Consider the following 21,754-nt stretch of genomic DNA (forward strand, 5'->3'; position numbering starts at 1 on the left):
CTGACAAGGAAACATTTCAGTGTTGCACGTTTATTTCTGTTGATATTGCTACATTTGTAAAGCTATGTTACAAAGAAATACACATTTTGTGGACTTCTTCTTTGGACCATTTCATGTTGTCATCTACTCTTCAGCACTCTAACAGATAAAAAGGAAATGCACATTATAAATCAGTACAATAAAATGTATGCCTTTAACATTTAATCATTCCTTGATTAATAACAAATCATTACCAGTGTTTTGAGTGATTATTACTGTATCTTGATATTAAACAATAATTTGCATAATTTTCACTGTACCTTCATAGAAATGTCCCGGGTTTTGGATCTAAGTTTGTTGACTTGAGACTCTGCAATGTCGGCACGTTCCTCGGCTTCCTCCAGTTCATGCTGCACCTTCCGGAACTTGGACAGGTGAATGTTGGCCTGCTCCTCCTATAGGAATACAGTGTGAGAAATTATCAGATTGCGAGCCAGAACGTTGGAGAATGTCAGTACTAAAGGACTAATTATTCACAAGATTATTGCTGAATGCCAATATTTGTTTGAGGGCTTTCAGCAATAATTAGGGTAGCAAAGGAATTTAAAGTTTTTGTGGTTTATTTGATCCTAAGGTGCATCATCTTTCGAGAAAGAAGAGTGGATAATGAACTACCTTAATAAATTAATAGTTCGCATTTGAAATTTAATCTAGTTTAGATAGGATGAAGGTCTCTGTTGACACATTCTGTGCTTTGTATTGAACGGTTGTTTTTTGGGGGGGTGTGGTCTTATCGGGAGACCACAGTCAGTATGGATCGGTGATAACATCTCATCCTTGCTGACAGTCAACACAGGTGCACCTCAAGGATGTGTGCTTAGCCCACTGCTCTAGTCTCTCTACATTGTGGCTAATCACAGCTGAAACACCATTTATAAATTTTCCGTTGACACCACTGTTGCTGGTAAAATCTCAAATGGCAATGAGGCGGTGTACAGGAGTGAGATAGATCAGCTGATTGAGTGGTGTCACGACAATAACCTCGCACTCAATGTCAGCAACACCAAGGAATTGATTGTGGACTTCAGGAAGGGGAAGTCAGGAGAACATGCACCAGTCCTCATTGAGAGGTCAGCAGTGGAAAGTGTGAGCAGCTTTAAGTTCCTGAGCGTCAACATCTGAGGATCTGTCCTGTGCCTAATGCATTGATACAATCACAAAGTAGGCACGCCAATAGCTCTACTTTTTTTTAGGAATTTGAGAAGATTCAGTATGTCACCAAAGACTCTTGCAAATTTCTATAGCTGTACAGTGGAGAGCATCCTGACTGGTTGCATCACAGCCTGGTACGGAGGCTCCAATGCACAGGATCGCAAGAGGCTGCTGAGGGTTGTAGACTTAGCCAGCTCCATCACAGGCACAACTCTACCCACCATTGAGGACAGCTTCAAGGGGCAGTGCCTCAAGAAGGTGGCATCCATCATTAAGGACCCTCACCATCCGGGACATGCCCTCTTCTCATTACTACCATCAGGGAGGAGGTACAGGAGCCTGAAGACCCCCACTCAATGATTCAGGAGCAGCTTCTTCCCCTCCACCATCAGATTTCTGAATGGTTAATGAATCCATGAACACTACCTCATTGCTCCTTTTATTTTGTACTATTTATTTTGTAATTTATTGTTTTTTATGTCTTTGCACTGTACTGCTGCCTCAAGACAACAAATCTCACATCATATAAGACAGTGATAATACGCCTACTTCTGCTTATTACATTAATGAATCACTCACATTCTAAGAAATGATCAGCTTTTCCATTTTTCTTCCAGTGTGGAAAAAGATTATGCTATGCCCACCAGCACTTGGCCCCAAAGAGCAGAAATAGATTTTCTCTATCAATCCTCTCAGTTCTATTTACTATATCAGCAACATCAATCCAAAACCTAAATTCCCTGGTATAGAATCCCAGTTTAGGATATCCATTATAATTTAACTTTTGGAGTCTAGGGTGTCATTCTGGTAAATCTTATCCAAGGAAAATATTTCCTTCCTATGGTGAGCCATCCAGGGCTCTTCCAACTGTGGATTAATCAGTGTTTTGTGTAACTGTAACATAAAATGTCCTCCAGACCCCTTTGTTTAGCCAGCATTCCATCTGCCATTTTCATTATTTTCTTGAGGTGAGGGTTGTCATATGAGGAGATACTGATTTAAACATGCCTATATTCTGTGCAGTTTAGAACAACAGAAGATAGTATCTTTGAAACATTTAAAATTCTAAAAGGTGTTTGGTAAAGTAGATGATGAAAGGCGGCTGTCCGTGCCTGAAGAGACTAGAACTATGAATCATAACTTTAGAATCACTTAAGGACTGAGATGAGGAGAATTATTTTAGAATTTTTAACATAGAAGACTTTGGTTATTGGTCATAGAGTACATCTGAGACTGGGTCTAGTGGACTTTTAGACACTAAGGGAAACTAGATAGAAAAATGAAAGATCAGATTTAACCTTTCTGAATAATGAAGGCTGAGAAGCCTACTTTCCTACTCCTGGTCCGAGTTATACTGTTCTTATTATTTAAGTGAAGCTTTAAAATCCATTTGTTCATAAGTAATGATAATGAGCCTTGTACTATGACAAATATCTTGGAGCTCAACCGTATTTGCAAGGATTGAATAGATAATGTCTGTATTCTTTGAAGATTGGAGGAATGGGAGATAATCTCATTGAAACATTCTTTAGAATTTAGGGATTTTAGAATCTAGACTAGTTATTTACATGTAATTAGACATATGGATTGCTGTATAAAAAGGAAATAAATGAAATAAAGTAGACGTGTTTATTAATGACACCTCCAGCTCAATTTAACATTGAAATGAGCGAATGAAAAGCTGCTATCTAAATTAAAAATATAAAGAAGTCATTCTAAACTTATGTGGACAGTGAATACACAACTGTAATCCTCTGTGCAATTTGTATACATCTTATTGCCAAAAAATGCTTGTGCATTTGAGGGTTCAGTTAAGAACAAAAACCAAGTTTCTGTATCTTGTTCAGGTTCTGTATCTTGATATCACTCATGTCAAATATGTCTTTAAGGAACAGAAAAGAATTCCTATAACAGTGAGTGGAGATGGCCTTATAAACTAAGTTAACTTCAATGCTCAGTGTACGTGGATGTATAATGTTTCTAACTTCCTGTTTAATGTAGGTTGTGTTAGCATTTGTTTGTAACAATACAGAAATTAATAAGTTATATAAAATAATTGTCTTTAAAGATTGCAATTATAGTTCATGGTTACTTACAGACTCCTCAGATTGTCTCTTGTAGGCCTTAACCTTCATCTGCAGCTTGTCAACCAAGTCCTGTAGTCTCAGAACATTCTTTCTGTCTTCCTCAGACTGTGAATATTGCAAAAGAAGCAATATTTATAATATCTTTCAGTGATTTTGTATTCTTATGCAAAATTTAAAGATAAACATCATAGTTCTTGCTGACCCACTCACTGCCTCGATGATATTACATCACTGCCTCCTCACCGCTCCACTCAGTTTATCACCACTGGCTCCTTACCGCAACACTCATCATCTTTAATGTTTGTTTCTGTCTTGCCAATTGGTTTATTGTTGCCACATATACTGAGATACAGTGAAAAGCTCTTGTGTTCGTGCCATCCAGCAGATCATACCATACATTAGCTACATCAAGGTAGTAAAATGAAAATAGAATGCAGAATATAGTGTAACAGCTACAGGGAAATTGCAGTGCAGGTAAACAAGTAAAGTGCAGGGGCCACAATAAGGTAGCCAATGACTTTGATGTCTACTGTGTTCTATTTAAAAGCACGAGCCTCCCTCTGGTGATGAGAAAGGTGTTTTTAAGTTGAATGATCCAGTCAAAAATCAATAGTCTGCAGGACCCCAAATGCCCTTGATTCAAGCCTTGTGGTGGTGCCCACCAGATACCTAGTACTGAAGGCTTCTGGCTACTAAAGGACTAATTATTTGCAAAATTATTGCTGAAAGCCATTATTTGTTTGAGAGCTTTCAGCAATAATTAGGGTGACAAAGGAATTCTTTAATCAAACAAAACCGGAAAGTGAACAACTCAATCATGAACTCAGAGCATGGCCAACCTCAAGGGACAGAGCAACCTTGCAAAGCGGTTGGAACAGTCAGCATGCTGAGTTAGGGGTGTGGTCATAGGGTCAGAAACTGTCCTTGCAGAGCATTGGGTGAGGTGAGTTGCAGCCTGTAAGCCATACGTTGTGGACCACATGATTATTAACTGTACAATACCTGATAGGTCAGCTCCTTGACTCTTCTCTCGTACTTGCGAACACCTTTAACAGCATCAGCACCTCGTTTCTGCTCAGCTTCCAGCTCATTTTCCAGCTCACGCACCTAAACCAATCAACAAATGGGATTAATTGCTTGATACCCAAGTCATATCCAAAGGTTTCAGTGTGTAGCGCACCATAAAATATCTCAATGTTTACCCTAGCCTCCAGTTTCTGGAGTTGTTTCTTTCCTCCTCTCATCGCCAGCTGCTCAGCCTCATCCAGGCGATGCTGCAGGTCCTTCACTGTCTGCTCGAGGTTCTTCTTCATTCGTTCAAGGTGAGCACTGGTGTCCTGTTCCTTCTTCAGCTCTTCAGCCATCATGGCAGCCTTGAAATTTGAGGCAATTTGTCAAGTCATTATTCAAGCTCAAAATTAAAATGATATCAATGTTATTAAAGTGAGATAACATTTGTAAACAGTGATAAATCAACTATTAAGAAAACTTCTGACTTACATCAGTGATAGCCTTCTTTGCTTTCTCTTCAGCATTTCGTGACTCCTGGATAGTTTCTTCCATTTCAGACTGGATGTGATTCAGGTCGGCATCCAGCTTCTTCTTGGTATTGATGAGGCTTGTGTTCTGCAGGAAAAAACAATTTTTGAAAGATTTTTTGGGATGACCAATGTTGATATCAAACTGCAGCACAAGAGGGTGGATCATTATTGGGATGAAGTAAATAGGGAATGCAACATCAACTCAACCCCTATATTGCTGCCAATACTTCTAGAGGAAGGACATTAGATATCATGCTGTGGAGATTTAGGCACTTAGTATAACTTAGGCTCCATGACCACATTGGGTGTACAATGCAGGTTTCCCAGAGACTGAAAACATTGCAGTGAACGTGACTGACAAACTACAGCCTTCTCTCAGTAGAGATCCTTCCTTTGAGTCAGGTGGGCTGCTGGACAGGAAAATTAACTAAAAATAACAATAAGATCTTGCTGTTAAATTAATCCTACACCTTCTCTGCCTCTCAGCCACCTCAACCTCAGCACCATACCTGTATATAGCAGGATTGGCATGCTTATTGGATTCAAAGTGACATTAATGTGTGGGGACAAACCTGAGAGTGCAGCAGTGTAACTCTCTCACTGACGTCGACCAGCTCTTGTTCAGCAATTTTGCGAGACCTGTCTGTCTGTTCCAGAGCTGCTCTCATTTCTTCAATCTCAGCCTGTTGCAGGCCGCTTCTGCGCTCCACCATGGCCAGTTGTTCCTTCAAGTCTTCCTGACCTCTGCAAGCATCGTCCAGCTGTAACTGGGTGTCCTGTTTAGAATGCAGATATACTGTAATATTCATCTTGTACGAATCATCTTATACTTGTCATAATAAGCTGTTATTTTCATTAATAAGCACCTTGAAAAATGTAGACTTACTTGTAAATAACAAATCCTGGATTTTTTATAAAGTTCTGTCATTGGAAAATCAATTATATTTACTTTATTGAGTGATTATACAACATTTAGAAATAACTGTAAACTGGAAATCAATATCCTATCATACAGACCTTTAATTGACCCTGCAGGTTTCTGAGATGTTTTTGAGCCTCTGAAGCCTGACGATTGGCGTGTCCCAGCTGAATCTCCATTTCATTCAGATCACCCTCCATTTTCTTCTTGATTCTAAGGGCATCGTTTCTGCTCCTGACTTCAGCCTCCAAAGCACTTTGCATTGTGTCCACGACTCTTTGGTGGTTCCTCTTCACCTGATCAATCTCCTCATCTTTCTCTGCAATCTTCCTGTCAACTTCAGATTTCACTTGGTTCAGTTCCAGCTGAATACGAAGGATCTTGCTCTCCTCATGTTCCAGAGAGGCCTACAAGAGGGATTAAATGAATGTGTGAGTATTTCACACATTGTTGTCATAAAAGTTAATTGCCCTCGCTGTGATGCATTCATTACATCTTTGCCCTGCCTCAACTTAATTGCTGCTGGAACCATTATCCACTATGTTTTTGTAACATGGTATTTAAATGCTTCCTCATGATTGGATTCCTACTTGCCACACTCCAAAAGGTGTTTCTGGTATTTGGTTTTTTGATTTCAGACTCCTAGGCTCCAGAATATGTTGACTTTGCTGCCATTCACTCATTTGACTTAAAGCTTCACTAGCCATATAAATATGACATTAAATATATCCAATGGTTCAACTGTTACTCCATTAAAACCATCCATACTTTAAAAAGAACATTCATAATTACTCTCAATGAATCCCATTTGGATGAATTTATTCCTTTTGTGCTGAAGCCTTTAGAACTTCAAAATATTTTTTTAATGCTGGTCGTGCTCTTATTATTGCAACTTTTTTAAAGCCATTTCACAACTACTATTTTTTCCAAATTTCTATTTCTAACGTGCACTGCAAGAATAATTGTCAATTTTACCTCTGCCTCCTCCAATGCCGACTGAATTTCACTCTTCTCCTGCTCAGCTGCCTTCTTTGCCTTTTCCATCTCATGGAGGGCCTTGCCACTTTCACCCAGTTGCTCAGTCAGATCAGAAATCTCCTCTGGTTTTTGAGAGATATCGTTAATTAGACCCATCTTGTGTTGATAAAAGTGAGATTATGAAAGAAATACGAGCATATATTATTGAAGTGAGATGAATTCTGGAGAGAATTGGAGGTTATTGAGCCAGAATGGAATCTATAAAGGGATTTAATTCCAAGAAAAACAAGTATCTATTTCATAATATCAACATATTAACATGCTTAAATAAGAGAAAGGATTTAGACTTACGCTGCAGATTCTTGTTCTCTCGTTTAAGCGTTTCGAGGTGATCCAGAGACTCCTCATATGCATTCTTCATCTTGAAGATTTCAGTACTCAGACTGCGAGTTTCCTTCAGAGCTGCTTCCAGTTCTGCCTGGCTTTCCTCATGTTTCTGTTTCCATTCTGCCAGAACCTTAATTGTACAATTGCAAATGTTAGAAATGAAATTTGAGACAACATTTACATCTCAACAATGAGATATGATAGCTGGAGAGTATGAAATTCAGACTTCATCCTGAAAACCGTAATTATATATTTTGTTAGTGTCCAGGGTCCCTGCCCTAATATAATATCACACATGAATATGTAAACAGATGAGAAAGGACTGCTTCCCTATGGCAGTATCTTCTTAGGATGGTACATGGCCAGCATTTGTTAAAAAGGTTCAGTACGAAGTGATCTGCAGCTTGATTCCAATAAACTCTGTTTGCTCCTTTATGACCTGCTAATTTCAATGAACAAAGATCTATTGATGCCAAATTTCCTGCCATTAGTGAATGTAAAACACCCGTTGTGAAACATCAATTTTATCAATTTACTTCCAAGGACCTTACATTAAGGGCTTTTGTCAAGTCATTAATGAGGTCAAATCTCATATGAAAATTGTGCCTGGACGTGAAGGAGTTAGGGGAGGTCCTAAATTAATATTTTGCTTCAGTGTTCACCAGGGAGAGGGACTTAGATGAATGTGAGGTTAGCGTAGAACAGGCAAATGTGTTAGAGCATGTGGAGGTTAAGAAAGAAGCAGCATTGAAAATACTAAAAAGTATTAGGATAGATAAGTCCCTGGGGTTGGACAGGATTTACCCCAGGTTATTATGGGAAGCAAGAAAAGAGATTGCTGCAGCACTAACAATGACCTTTGAGCCCTCCCTGTCCACAGGTGTGGTACCAAAGGAGTGGAGGATAGTAAACATTGTTCCATTGTTCAAGAAAGCTAACAGGGATAATCCTGAGAATTATAGACCAGTCAGCCTTACGTCAGTGGTGGGCAAACTATTGCAGAGGATTCTTTGGGACAGGATTTAAGAGCATTTGGCAAAGCACAGTCTTATTAGGGATAGTCAACGTGGCTTTGTGAAGGGAAGGTGGTACCTCACAAGCATAATAGAGTTTTCTGAGGAAGTGACAAGACAAATTGATGAAGGTAATGCAATGGATGTAGTATATATGGCGTTCGACAAGGTTCCCCATGGTAGCCTCATTCAGAAAGTCATGAGGTATGGAATCCACGGAAAATTGGCTGTGTGGACTCGAAATTGGCTTGCCCACAGAAGGCAGAGGGTGGTCGTAGAAGGGGAGCACATGACCTGGAGATCAGTGACTAGTGGTGTTCCACGGGGATCTGTTCTGGGACCCCTGCTCCTTATGATTTTTATAAATAATTTGGATGAGGAAGTGAAAGGATGGGTTGGTAAGTTTGCAGATGACACAAAGGTTGGCAGTGTAGTAGATAGTGAAGAACATTGTTGTAGGTTGCAACGGGATTTAGACAGGATGCAGAGCTTGGCGGAGAAGTGCTAGATGGAGTTCAGTCCGGAAAAGTTTGAAGTGGAAGAGTGAACTTGAAGGCAGAGTGCATGATTAATGGCAGTGTGAAGGAACATAGAGATCTTGGGATCCAAGTACATAGATCCCTCAAAGTGGCTGCATAAGTGGATAGGGCGGTTAAGGCGGCTTATGGTGTGCTGGACTTCATTAGCTGGGGGACTGAGCTCAAGATCCGAGAGGTAATGCTGCAGCTCTATAAGACTCTGGTGAGACCACACTTGGAATATTGTGTTCAGTTCTGGTTACCACATTATAGGAAGGATGTGGAAGCTTTGGAGAGGGTACAGAGGAGATATACAAGGACGCTACCTGGGTTGGAGAGAATGTCTTATGCGGAGAGGTTGAGTGAGTTGGGGCTTTTTTTCTTTGGAGGGACGGAGTATGAGAGGTGACATGGTAGAGGTGTATAAGGTTATGAGAGGTACAGACAGAGTGGACAGCCAGCATCTTTTCCCCAGAGTGGCAATGGCCAATAGTAGAGGTCACCTGTTTAATGTGCATGGAGTAAAGTTCAGGGGAGATGTCAGAGATTTTTTTTTACACACACAGAGTGGTGGGTGCGTGGAATGCGCTGCCGGGGGTGGCGGTAGAGACTGAATAATGATAGGTCATTTAAGAGACTATTAGATAGGCACATGGACAAAAGAAAAATAGAGGGTTATGGGAAGTGAAGTAGAGAGGGGTATAGATTGAATGTGGATAAGGTTCATATATGGTGGCACAACATCCTGGCCTGAAGGGCCTGTATTGTTCTATATGTTCTATGTATAAAATAGAACTGTCAGTTGCTTGTCTTTTACTGCCTAAGACTGATTAACATGAAGTTGGTTACTTCCTTTGAATGACATATAAAGGGAAACAATGAAACAACCTGATCTTACCTTGTCAAAGTTCTTTTGTTTCTTGTCGAGAGCTGCTGCTGCTGAGTTTGCCCTCTCTACATCTACCATCAGATCCTCCACTTCACCCTGCAATCTCTGCTTAGTCTTTTCCAATGAAGCACATTTGGAGTTCACGGCCTCAATTTGCTCTTCTGCATCCTGTAGACGCTGAGCAAGTTTTTTCCTGAAAAGGAAAAGACCATCATAATAATACCCTCACAGGAAATGTGGCAAGAACATAAATTCTCGTTGACAGAATGTGGTGCATGAACCCAGATTCCTCTGTATTACATACTTGGCCTCTTCCAGTTCCTCTGTGCGCTGGATTGCATCAGTTTCATATTTTGTTCTCCACTGAGCCACTTCACTGTTGGCCTTGGACATTCCACGCTGGAGCTCAGACTTTGCCTCCAGTTCCTCTTCATATTGCTCACGGAGCAGATCACAGTCATGGCGGGCAGATTGGAGAGCATGTGCCAGAGCGCCCTTAGCCTGAAATCATTACCATGTACAATGATGAAATGATACTCATTACCATTGTGATTCTTAGCAGGTAAATAATCTTGCCTGTTTGCTTCTGGTCACAATTCAAATATGTATCTGTGCTACCAAAAGAACTCCTTAAGTCAATTGCTCGACATCGCTACCTCAAAATGTAATATTTTATAATGATGCAATCTTGTACCTTTGTTTCTTCCTCCAGCTGTCTCTTGAGTTCCTCGAGCTGTTGGGTATATCCTTGTTTCCCTCTTGTCAGCTGAGATACCAAGGCCTCTTTCTCCTCCACCTGGCGGTTCAGTTCACCTATAAATGAAGGACATTGTGTGTGAAAAGTTGTAAATATGATAGTCTTTTCTACATGATGAAGAACAAATATCGGACTGATCAATACCATTTTCTGTTGAAAGACGTGCTTTTTGAGTCGATAAATCATTGATCAAACGTTGATGCTCATCATGTTTGGTCTTCATTTCACTGACCTGGTCCTCCAGCGTCCGTGCCACTTTCTCAAGGTTTGCCTGAAAACAAAACAATCAGTTTTGAAAAGGAACAAAACAAACCAAACTCAACTAATTAAAGTTAACTATACAAGTGTAGTACGTAGTGTCATCCGTCACTGTACCTTAGCTTTAGACACTGACTCCATGTTGCTGGCAAGGTCATCAATTTCCATCTTCAGCTCACTCTTTTCCTTCTCAAGTTTCTGCTTCACACGTTGCAGGTTGTCGATTTGTTCCCCAAGTTCTGCAACACTGTCAGCCTGCTTCTTGCGAAGAGCAGCGGCTGTGGCTTCATGCTGGAGGGTCGATTCTTCCAGATCGCGGCGCATTTTCTGAAATTCTGCCTCTCGTTTCTTGTTCATTTCAATCTGAGCTGCAGTTGCCCCACCGGCTTCTTCCAGTCGCTCACTGATCTCTTCAAGTTCTCGAGAAAGATCGGCTCTCTGTTTCTCAGTCTTGGCACGAGCAGCACGTTCAGCTTCAATTTCTTCCTCAAGCTCCTCAATACGAGCCTTAAGATAAGCAAACATTGATTATAATCTGGAACCAGTAATATCAGTTCAAACATGTGACCTTCACTGAGTAGCATTGATAATTTCACTGGACATGTACATCACCTGTAATTCTTTAATCTTTTTCTGCAGCTGGGAAGCCATTGCCTGCTCATCTTCAACTTTGCTTTGAAGCTGGCTGATTTCAAACTCTTTCCTTTAATTAGAACAATAAAGAATTAAGTTAATTAAATAAATATTTTCAGTTATATGTTTTGTATTTACACAATAAGTGGCTTATTCCACTGGCATTCTGAAGAAATACCTATATAATAATGAGCAGATCTTTAAGATAAATTTAATTTGATCACAATATCATCTTAGAAGCATATCTTTCTTTGAATAGTGACAGTGCAGCTTAGTCCCAGTGATTTAAGACATGCAACTTAAAGTAACTTCTCCAAGAGAAGTAATTGCAATCTTCAGAATAAAAATTTTCCATATCAAAGGGGAAAAGTGGGATCAATTTTAAGCAATGTATTGCGAAAATAGATCTGGTTGCACAGAATTTGAATACTGACTTCTTTAGTTTCTCATCCAGTTGCTGCTTGTCATTCTCCAAATCCATTGTTACTTCTTGTGACAGCTTCAAGTCACCTTCAAGCTTCCTCTTAGCACGCTCGAGATCCATGCGGAGTTTCTTCTCCTGCTCCAGAGAACCTTCAAGCTTTTTAAAAAATATTATGTCTTGTCAGAAGTGGCTTCAAACAATGATCGTTGCTAGATATTTACTTGATTTAGTTATTGCTAAGAACACTTACATCATCAACTTGTTGTTCCAGCTTAGTCTTCATTTTGGTCAGAGTGTTGACTTTGTCTTCCTCGGCCTGGAGGTCATCCAAAGTCTGCTGGTGGGCCTCCTGGAGGGCTTTCTTTTCCTTTGTTATTTTAGCAATGCTTTCATCAAGACCAGCCATCTCTTCAGTGAGGTTTTTAACCTACATTCAACAAACAAAAATGAATTGAATAATTTTATGACATGCAATCATGACATTTGAAATTTTTCTATGTGTTGTATATGAATTAGGCATCAAAATCACCTTGTTCTCAGTGGCATGTTTCTCTTTCTCAACTTTGGCTAAGGTGAGCTCCAAGTCATCAATATCTTTCTTCAGTTCTGAACACTCATCCTCCAGTTTCCTTTTCTTAGCTGTCAGCTCAGCATTTATCTCCTCTTCATCTTCCAGTCTTTCATTAGCTTCCTTCAGTTTAGCCTCCAGTTGAATTTTATTTTTAATCAGTCCCTCACATCTTTCTTCTGCATCAGCCAGGGTTTCAGTTTCCTGCAATAAAATGATGCAATGAATTATCCCAGGATATGTGTTTTGTAGTTTGTATATATGGATAACCACACAAACATAGTCAGTGTAGATACCGCTTGGACTTGAAGTTGGAGATCATTCTTTTCCTGCACAAGAGCCACCATTTTCTCTTCCAATTCCTTCCTCCGTGCTTCAGATTTGGCAAGTGCCTCCTTAGTTTTCTCAAACTCTTCTTTCATATTTGCCATTTCCTTTTCAGTTTCAGCACTTTTCAGAAGAGGTTTGATCTTGAAGTACAGTTGCATCCATGGCCAGTGTTTGACATTTGTGAATGCACGGATGTTGTACTGTAGGGTGTACAGTGCTTCCCTAAAGGACACAGTAAAATGAACAGATATTACAATATTCTATTTATGGAGTAAAATGCAGTATTCATGCATGATATATTTTTACTGGCAAATATATCTTTGGCTATTTTGAAAAGCAATGTTTACCTCCTTTCCATCATTCTCTTAAATTCAACCCTCATCAAGTAGCCACGGCATATAGCTTGAGTGCGGGTAACGAGCTGCGCCAACTTTTCATCTCTCATCTCTTCAAGTAAACCTAAGAGACCAGCCTTGAAGAACACCTTAAACAAAGCAAGTGATCACTTTTAATGTTCAGTTCTCAAAATACAACACATTTTAGAAACACGGTTTAATCTGTTTATATGATCATTGGAACACCAGAAAATTTGTGAAGCACATGCACTTTGCGTAACTGACCATAATGGAATAGTTTTGAATAGGATTGAACTTGCTCCATATATGCAGTTTCATATGGAACATAACAGTAACAGTATATCTATTCACTTGTTTCTAAGATTACATTCAAAACTAAATTCATAATTCCTCATCTTGTTATTTCAGATAAAGGGACTTGTAATTTCAACATAATTACCTTCGTGTGTCCAAATTTGTACTGGGTGTGATCTACGTCAATGGATCCCAATAACTTCTCAGATGCTTTCTTGCTATCGATGAACTGACCTTCGGGAATGGCACTTGCATTTAGAATTCGGTATCTGTTGCATTAGAGTATTACACAGGTTATTGTTGATTTTCTTCAGAACCAAATATATTGAACAACTGATTTGGATGGAAAAGGGAAAAAGGAAATGTGGACTTTGAGATTTTTTACCTTTGCTTAAAGTCACCGTAGATGATTCTGCTTGGGAATCCCTTTCTGCAAATTCTGATACCTTCCAGCACACCATTGCACCTCAATTGGTGTATGACAAGGAAATTATCCATAGCACCTGGGGTTTACAACATGAACATAATTATTAAATTAGAAAACAATTTTTTTTCTATGACATATTGAGTTAAAAGTTGAAGATTGTTGCTGTTACTCAATGTAATAATAACAATATCTATCTATAACAGTGGAGTGCAGCCATAAAAACACTACTTGCCTGGTGTCTTTGTCTCATTGGGGATGATACAACGCACAAAATGTGGGTGTGTGGTTCTCAGGTTAGTCATCAGCTTGCCCAAGTTTTCCTGTGAGGTGAACAATAAGCCAATAGAGGCAATTACAAAAATGTTAATTAGTTTGACACATTTAAATCAATGACTAAAATTAATTTCAAATCAATCCAAAATTATTAAATTTTTGTTCAAAAGATAGTGCAGAATGAATGTAGAAGAGAAAACCTTACCCTAAACAGAGCAGATACTGTCTGGAATGAACCACCCTTCTTTTTGCCTCCTTTCTTGGCACCACCTTCAGCTATAAAGAAACAACAAATTTGTTTGTTCTAAACAAATTAGGGAAGGGAAGAAAGCAGTGCTGGTAAAAATATCATTGCTAATAACCATGTTTTTCAGAGCTTTACCTTCAGGAGCTGCGGCATAGAGATGAGCCAAGAGTTTCACTGATGACTTCTGGAACAGCCCAGTTACAGTGTCATTCAGTGGATCCTTGTTCTTATCCAGCCAGCCAGTAACGTTGTAGTCCACAGTACCAGCATAATGGACCAGCGAGAAGTGAGCTTCAGCCTTTCCTTTGGCAGGCTTGGGCTTCTGGAAGTTGTTTGACTTGCCAAGATGCTGATCATACAGTTTATTCTTGAAGGAAGTGTCTGAGGCCTTGGGGACAATACACTCCTCCTCAAGGATTGAGAAGATACCCATAGGCTGTGGGAATCACAGTGTTTATTTTCATACATCTTTTCCATTGATATAATACAAGATAAATATTTAATTCTAATTAATGTCCTACTTATCATTACCCACCTTCTCAATGAGTTCAATGCAAGCAGCCAGATCCATCCCAAAGTCAATGAATTCCCATTCAATTCCTTCCTTCTTGTACTCCTCTTGTTCCAGAACAAACATGTGGTGGTTGAAGAACTGCTGCAGTTTCTCATTAGTGAAGTTGATACATAACTGCTCCAAGCTGTTGAACTGAACAAGTGAAGACATTTCTGGTGTTATTTAATCACTAGATTGCCTTTTTAGTGTCTAGTCTTTAGTGTGAATTTTAGATCATTTCTTTTGTTGATTTTTATATTTTTGATCCTTACATCAAAAATTTCAAAACCGGCAATATCCAGCACACCAATGAAATACTGCCTGGCCTGCCTTGTGTCCAGTTGTTGATTGATACGGACGACCATCCATAAGAACATTTTCTCAAATATGGATTTGGCAAGAGCACCAACTGAGTTGTAGACCTGAAGGAACACAATACACGTTTTAGCTGAAGGCAGCACCCTAAATGAAATAGTTTAAACATTGTGCACATTGAACTTTACTAAATGTCTTGGTAACTGTACCTGCTGAACAGTCTGACCTTTGGTCACAAATTCATTGCCAACCTTTACTCGTGGAAAGCACAATGCTTTTAGCAAATCTGCTGAGTTGAGACCAGTCAGGTAGGCAACTTTGTCAGCATCTAACACAAGATAAAGACAATTGATTAAATTTGACTATGCCAATGAATTATTCTTTGGGGAAAATAATATTTGCATTTTATCTTCTCTTATGAAGACACAGAAGGCAGCCAAAGGGACCTTGGTATCATTCCGGCTCCCTTGGGAGAAATGCCATTCATTTCATTCCCTTTCAGACTGTTTCCTGTACACCTGTCAGCTATTGTCTCAGAAAAACAGTTGTAGAAATCTCACTGAACAACTGTCAGGAGGCTTAATATTTCTGTGTGTATGGAACTGCTGTATGGAAAATCTGGGCCCCTGAGTTAACAAGTTGGCTAGTAGATTCAGCCAACCTTACTTTAATGTTTTCTTGGCAATATATCAATTTTGCACCAAATAACGAATATAAATACACCAATGAACAATAGAGTGGGTTTGGTTTCGGATGGGTCTTGGGTGGAAAAAAAACAATAGCATAGCAATGTTCTGGTACAGAAGATTAATTACATAAATAATTGTTGGGGATGCAGACAAATCTTGACAAAATATTATGGCACTGATTACATTATAATGAAGTGCGGTATTATTTTGAATTTTATATATGTTTACAGATGCAGAGCTGAAATGAATTGTCACCTTCTGTGCCATCAGGCTCCGCCTGCTCCTCACGCTGCTTTTGCTTGAATTTCATGTTGCCCATGTGCATCACAGCTCCAGTCAGTTTGTAGATGCCCCACTTCTCATCATTGGTGAAGCCAAGGATATCAATGGCAGTCTGTACATTGAAATAAATGATTGCATATTGATAATGTCGCATTGAAACCATTATTAAGACAGTAGAAACTTTCAAAAATTACTTTGAGAAGTCCTCATTGCTGGACCTTAACCTGAGAAATCCCAGAAACATATTTTTCTTATTTGACTACACATAAACAATGCTGGGGCCAACCATTGTAATTATTTTCATTATTTGTTTCTAACCCGAATCACCTTCATTCTTGTGATGTATATTTTGTGTGGCAAAATGGATTGATGGTGGTGATTGCTTGAAAAGGTACAATGGATAGGTCAGAATAAGGAGCTACAGATGAAAGTGTGCAGCAACTACTTACATCAGTGGCCACTAATTCTTCTGAATCATCAATACTCTTGACTGTAATCTCACCCTGGCTGATATATGGATAATCATAAGGATTGGTGGTAATCAGACAAGACTCTGCAAAATAAATATTTTGCAGAAAGACATGAGCAACAAACAAAAGGCACCAAATAACCCAAGAAAATATAATCCTTCAATTCACCACTTGTTAGATTCTGTTTTTTTATCCAATATGGGTCTCATGGTCAATTTTCAGAGACATCAGTAAAGGTTTATGGACAGAAAGACATATTTACAAATGCAAAACTAATAATATTGACATTTTTGAGTAAAACATCATGTTCTAATAAGTGACAAAATAATTCATTTCTAACAATGCAATTGTAGGCAGACATCAGAAATATATAGGTAGCAACATATCAAGATTGAATCTTACCAACAATTTCTGGTTTGTGATTGGTCATCATCTGGTAGAAAATGTGGTAACTCCTTTCAGCTTTCAACTGGAATGTCACTCTGGATTTTTCCAGTAGATCTGCAGAGACACGATCAAATGCAGATGTAATGAAGAACAGGTCAACGTATCAATAATTTGATTAGCATGTGAACTCTCGTTCCACTGCACTTACAGGTTTCAATGTCAGCAGAAGCCAATTTTCCGGTGGTACCGAAGTGAATCCTGATGAATTTACCCTTGAAATGTAAAGAAAATCCATTTCTGAAAACAATTGCACACCAGGAGTGCATGGTATAATTTGCGCAGAACGTCTCAATCGACACGCTGGTCTGTTAGTCAATACAAGGCACACTGTGGGGTTTGCTAAACCTTAGAAAATGTTCTAGAAACTTACAAAACGAGATGAATTGTCGTTTCTCACAGTCTTGGCATTACCGAAGGCTTCCAAGAGGGGATTAGCCTGGATGATTTGATCCTCCAGGGACCCCTGCAACATAATTTTGATATTAGCACCTGGAAAATACATCATCTTAAGAAATTAACTTCGACCTGAACAATAAGAAGCTGTCATATTTTGTGGTATCAGTTCTGCCTCACCTGCATCTTCCCGGATGCTTGAGTCTCCTTCTTCTTGGATGGGTCACTGGCAGCTCCAACCGAAGCGAAGTACTGGATGACACGTTTCGTGTTCACAGTCTTCCCGGCACCGGATTCTCCGCTGGGAGCAGAACATGAAGAAATCAACAAATGCCGAACTAACAGATGGGATGAATAAAGAATTGGGTGAACTACAAATTCTAAAAGAAAGCTTGGCCAATGAGTCAAAGATCGCCATGAGAAGTTTGGAGAGGGAAGGTGCACTAAATTATGAATGGAGCAGGCCCGTAATTTAATGCAGCGAGTGAGAACTTCATGGTATGTTGTACATTATTCTGCTCTGATCATGCGGGAGAAACAAACTTCTGCAATGATTCAATTTTATACATTTTCCTTGTCTTTTTATGTTTAAAAACGTGGAGCGATTTAAAGTCAGCGCCGCACAAGAGCATTAATTGGAGGGTTGCAGAGGTCTCGTATGTTCACAGAGATGGAAGATGTTACGGAAGGGGGAAGGCCAGGGAGGAATTATGAATTCTCATGTGGTGTCGCTGGGGTGGAATCAGGTGAGCACAGAGCCAGACAGGACTTGACAGGAATGGGGCGAAGGGCAGCGACATTTTCGGCGAATATGGATTGAGGAAAATGGGAGGAAGGGCGGGTGACAGTTGGAGTAGACGAGGGAAGCGCAGAAGAGAGTTTCAGCAGAAACTGCATTTACAAGGCAATGTCGCAGATGCAATGGATCTGCCATCCGACACAATCGCGCGTCTACCAGAAAGGAATCAAACTCTATCGGAACGAGCAGAATCAGTAACACTCACGTGATCAGGATGGACTGGTTTTCACGATCTGGGAAGAGGAAAACAACAAGTGTGCAGAGTTCAAATAGCAGAGAGAGGTATAGCTTTGTTCCGTGCTTTAGCTACAACTCGAAAGTAATTAAATTCGGCATTAAGCAGCAAAGAAGTATCATAATTAAAGCCTGGGCCACCCACCAGTCTGCATGAACTGATAGGCGTTGTCAGAGATGGAGAAGATGTGGGGAGGAGCCTCTTGCCGCTTCTTCCCTCTGTACCCGGACACAACCTCGGGATCGTACACTGGCAACCACTTGTAGGGGTTCACAGTGACGCAGAACAACCCGGAGTAGGTCTAAAGTGGCAGAAAGGAATTAGAATTTCTCATTTACTCAAAAGTTGTCGTTTTGCGATATTAAACTCCAGAACTTACGTAGATCATCCAGGCTGCATAACGCTCTTTGAGGTTATACAACACGGATGCCTCGTTCAGGTGGGTCATCATGGCCATGTCTTCGATTTTATCGAACTTTGGAGGGTTCATTGGCAGGACGTCTTCGTCTTTAACGGTTACGGTCTGAAAGTAATCAACAGGCAAATCTAAAATGTGGCAACGGGACGGACAGGAGGAGATCAGAATAATGTGTTCCTGTATAAACGTTCAACTGACCCTCTTGTCTGCTAAGGTCTCCACGGTGGCTTTGCCTCCCTCCCTGCTCTTGACCGTGCCTTTCACGTACAGTTCTTTGTCATCGGGGACATAACAGGCGGTCTTGGCATCAAACGGTCGGTTTTGAGCTTCAAGCCTTTCCTTATCCGACTTCCGTAAATACGGCGCCGCCTTTCCAAACACTGCCATTTCCGAATCCCCCATGGCTTCGGTCTATCGCTGGAATATTCAGGAAAAGTGTCCCACATAACAACAGCAAAGTTCACGCATTTCTTTTTAACAGAAAAAAAGATGTCTGTATTTAAAAAGCAACCAAACTGTTAGTGGAGCCTCACCTAATTAGTTATAACTTGTTGGGAAGACAATTACGTGCTTCGATTTCTATGTTGCCGTTATGTCAGGCTCTTTGCTTTTGGCCCATATCTCATCTAGTATTTCAATTTCAACACAATATTTCTGCTTTCTGTAAGTTTCAAATGCCGACCATCGTTGTGATAGGATGGACTATATGCTCTGAACATGGTGTATACTTTGAAGATAAGGAACGTGTAAAGATAAGGATCAGCGTAACTGCCTCTCATCGGAATCATAATTTTGTGATTCTGTAGAGTGTGACTCTTTAAGGTTCAAAAGTGCTTGTGTGATCTGGCCATTGTGTAAAAGCCCAGTGTGGGGCGTAACTCTCCAAGGCCACAGCAATTGTGCACCACTTAACTTACGGGGAAACTGTTGGTAAATCGCGTGTAACAAATCTTTCGAAAGCATCTTCCAATTGCCTGCAGTTTATTAGAAGGCCAATATCATTTCAACATGTCATTAGAAAGTAAATTAAATGCATTCGATACGTTACATTTACACTTAATATTGCTGATTGGTTTGCTTTGTAATTGTAGGAAGTGATGATCACCCCGCCACTGCTGCACAGAATATGTGCAGTATTAATGTTAATCATGATACTTGATACACCTTACAGCGCCAGTGGATGCCGAACCAACTGCGGCGTTAAATAACAATTCCTGTCAATTCATTTAAGTGAAAGACACATGTAATTGAAACCTATGCACTGCTCCGAACTATAACCAACTCTTAAAAATCCAATTTTTCTATCAAAATAAATAATTCTTCTGACGTCCGTTACCTTTTTCAGTCCCAGTTGAGAGAAAAAGAAATTTCCACGCAATTCTAGTAAAATAAGACATTAGATAAATTAACTTGACATAATTCGGTATCTGATCTAAATGTACCTAAAATATACATTTTTTCGTTGCCTTTTACTTATTTTGATAGTTTTCTGGATTGATTTCTCCCGTTACGTTCTTTAATATCTGACAAAACATGATGAGGTTCCTCCTTAAGCTTCATCATTGAAAGTTTATTAGTCCCTTAATTAAGTTCAAGTAAGTGAAAACTTACCCCGAGGTTTGGATGCCAGCAGCGTTCTCTGTTCTCTGCACAACTTATATATACGTTTATTTTTGTGGGCACAGCAGGTCCAGTTCCTATATTTAGTTTACAAAAGCCTGATGAGCAGATTTTCTTATTGCATTAACTGGTATTCTAATATCAGGATATAATTAGAGAAGCAACATAAGCAATTTGCGTTGGAATTCATTAGGAATAATCCCGTTGACACATGCAAAGCCATATAAGTTGAAAATGTAAAGATGACAAGTAGCAGGTCTGATTTTTAGAAACTTTATTCCACTGAAACTTTAAAATAGTCTTCTGCTCAGCAGATGGTGCTTTCTGATCAGCGCAAGCAACTTTTACAATTTAGAAATTCTTTCAATATTAAAACCTTAGTGTTTATAAATTCCTGTGTCATCCCTAATATAGCAATGTTAAAACTGTGTTCATGACACCTTGCATGAATATTTTGTATATATATATATATATATATATACACATACACACATACACACACACACACACACACGCGCGCAATCAATCAATTAATTAATTAATCAGGGTGCAATTAATTATTTAATTAGTTGCGGGGCTCAGTTGTATATATCCATAATTTTGTAAAATAAATGGTAGAAATTGTTACATATCCTGTAAGTCATTGTATTGGGCCATAGTGAGATTGCACCTGGAGTAATGTGTCCTGTATAAATCTTCTTACCTAAGAAAAGCTGTATTTGCCACAGAAGAAATGCAGCAAAGATTCACTAGACCAGTACCAGGGATGGCAGGTTTGCCCTTTGAGAAGACATAGAGTAGACTATGAAGACCGGAGTAGACTAGAGTATGGTGTATTCTTTAGAGAAACAAAGGACTGCAGACATTGCCTCTCCACCCCTTTCTGTCTTTTGCAGGAATCACTCTCTCCGCAACTCCCTCGTTCACTCCCCCCCCTCCACCTATCCCACTTCCACCCTAGAAAATTTCCACTGCCCCCACCATAGGTGCAACACCTCAATCACCCTATTATGTCGATGACCCTATTATCTGAAATATCCAACTTCTTTTCTATATGGGGCTTTCCCCCAACTGTGGTCGAGAGAGCTCACACCCGCATCTCTGCCATTTCCCGCACCTCCGCTCGCACCCCCACCCCTCCCAGACTCAACAGGGATAGGGTCCCCCTTGTCCTCACATTTCATCCCACCAGCCTACATATCCAACACATCATTCTCTGCCACTTTTGCCATCTCCACCAGGACCCCACTACCAAGTATATCTTCCCATCCCCACCACTTTCTGCCTTTTGCAGGGACCACTCTCTCTGTCACTCCCGAGTTCACTTCTTCCCCCCCCCCCCACCCATCCCACACCCATCCTGGGAATTTTCACTGCCCCCACCATAGAGGCAACACCTGCCCCTCCACCACCACTTTCACCTCCATCCAGGGATCCAAACAG

General features: G+C 39.9%; 1 protein-coding gene across 7 annotated transcripts; it reads right to left on the reverse strand.

Moving 5' to 3' along the window:
* Nucleotides 1–290: 290 nt before the first annotated feature.
* Nucleotides 291–19,093, reverse strand: LOC127580152 (myosin-4-like). 7 transcript variants are annotated; one of them, XM_052033370.1, is made up of 38 exons: nucleotides 18,890–19,093; nucleotides 18,653–18,796; nucleotides 18,418–18,574; nucleotides 18,244–18,271; nucleotides 17,438–17,540; nucleotides 17,217–17,309; nucleotides 16,995–17,058; nucleotides 16,802–16,900; nucleotides 16,379–16,482; nucleotides 15,903–16,041; nucleotides 15,168–15,286; nucleotides 14,916–15,065; nucleotides 14,626–14,796; nucleotides 14,226–14,526; nucleotides 14,049–14,113; nucleotides 13,803–13,890; nucleotides 13,529–13,646; nucleotides 13,289–13,412; nucleotides 12,841–12,977; nucleotides 12,460–12,715; nucleotides 12,125–12,367; nucleotides 11,846–12,022; nucleotides 11,606–11,751; nucleotides 11,151–11,241; nucleotides 10,656–11,045; nucleotides 10,425–10,551; nucleotides 10,218–10,336; nucleotides 9,828–10,024; nucleotides 9,533–9,716; nucleotides 7,068–7,233; nucleotides 6,714–6,838; nucleotides 5,837–6,145; nucleotides 5,392–5,595; nucleotides 4,779–4,904; nucleotides 4,481–4,651; nucleotides 4,281–4,385; nucleotides 3,288–3,383; nucleotides 291–434 (listed from the first exon to the last, which is right to left on the reverse strand). In XM_052033370.1, the coding sequence occupies exons 1-38, from the start codon at nucleotides 19,091–19,093 to the stop codon at nucleotides 291–293; spliced, it is 5,784 nt and encodes a 1,927-aa protein (XP_051889330.1). The 7 variants fall into 7 exon arrangements, with proteins under 7 accessions (XP_051889330.1, XP_051889325.1, XP_051889324.1 ...); XM_052033365.1 differs by having other exon boundaries at nucleotides 14,049–14,119; nucleotides 17,217–17,297; nucleotides 17,420–17,540; XM_052033364.1 differs by having other exon boundaries at nucleotides 14,049–14,147; nucleotides 14,239–14,526; nucleotides 17,420–17,540.
* Nucleotides 19,094–21,754: the final 2,661 nt, after the last annotated feature.

The sequence above is a fragment of the Pristis pectinata genome, chromosome 18 (assembly GCF_009764475.1).
Source record: "Pristis pectinata isolate sPriPec2 chromosome 18, sPriPec2.1.pri, whole genome shotgun sequence".
In the NCBI taxonomy this organism is placed as follows: domain Eukaryota; kingdom Metazoa; phylum Chordata; class Chondrichthyes; order Rhinopristiformes; family Pristidae; genus Pristis; species Pristis pectinata.

Excerpts from the sequence above, each read along its gene's own strand:
- LOC127580152 (XM_052033364.1), bottom strand. The coding sequence starts at position 19,093 with ATGGGGGATTCGGAAATGGCAGTGTTTGGAAAGGCGGCGCCGTATTTA. Across the intron at positions 17,310-17,419 it reads AAGCATCCGGGAAGATGCAG|GGGTCCCTGGAGGATCAAAT; the intron begins GTGAGGCAGAAC and ends ATTATGTTGCAG. Across the intron at positions 5,596-5,836 it reads ACCTGCAGGGTCAATTAAAG|GACACCCAGTTACAGCTGGA; the intron begins GTCTGTATGATA and ends CATTCTAAACAG.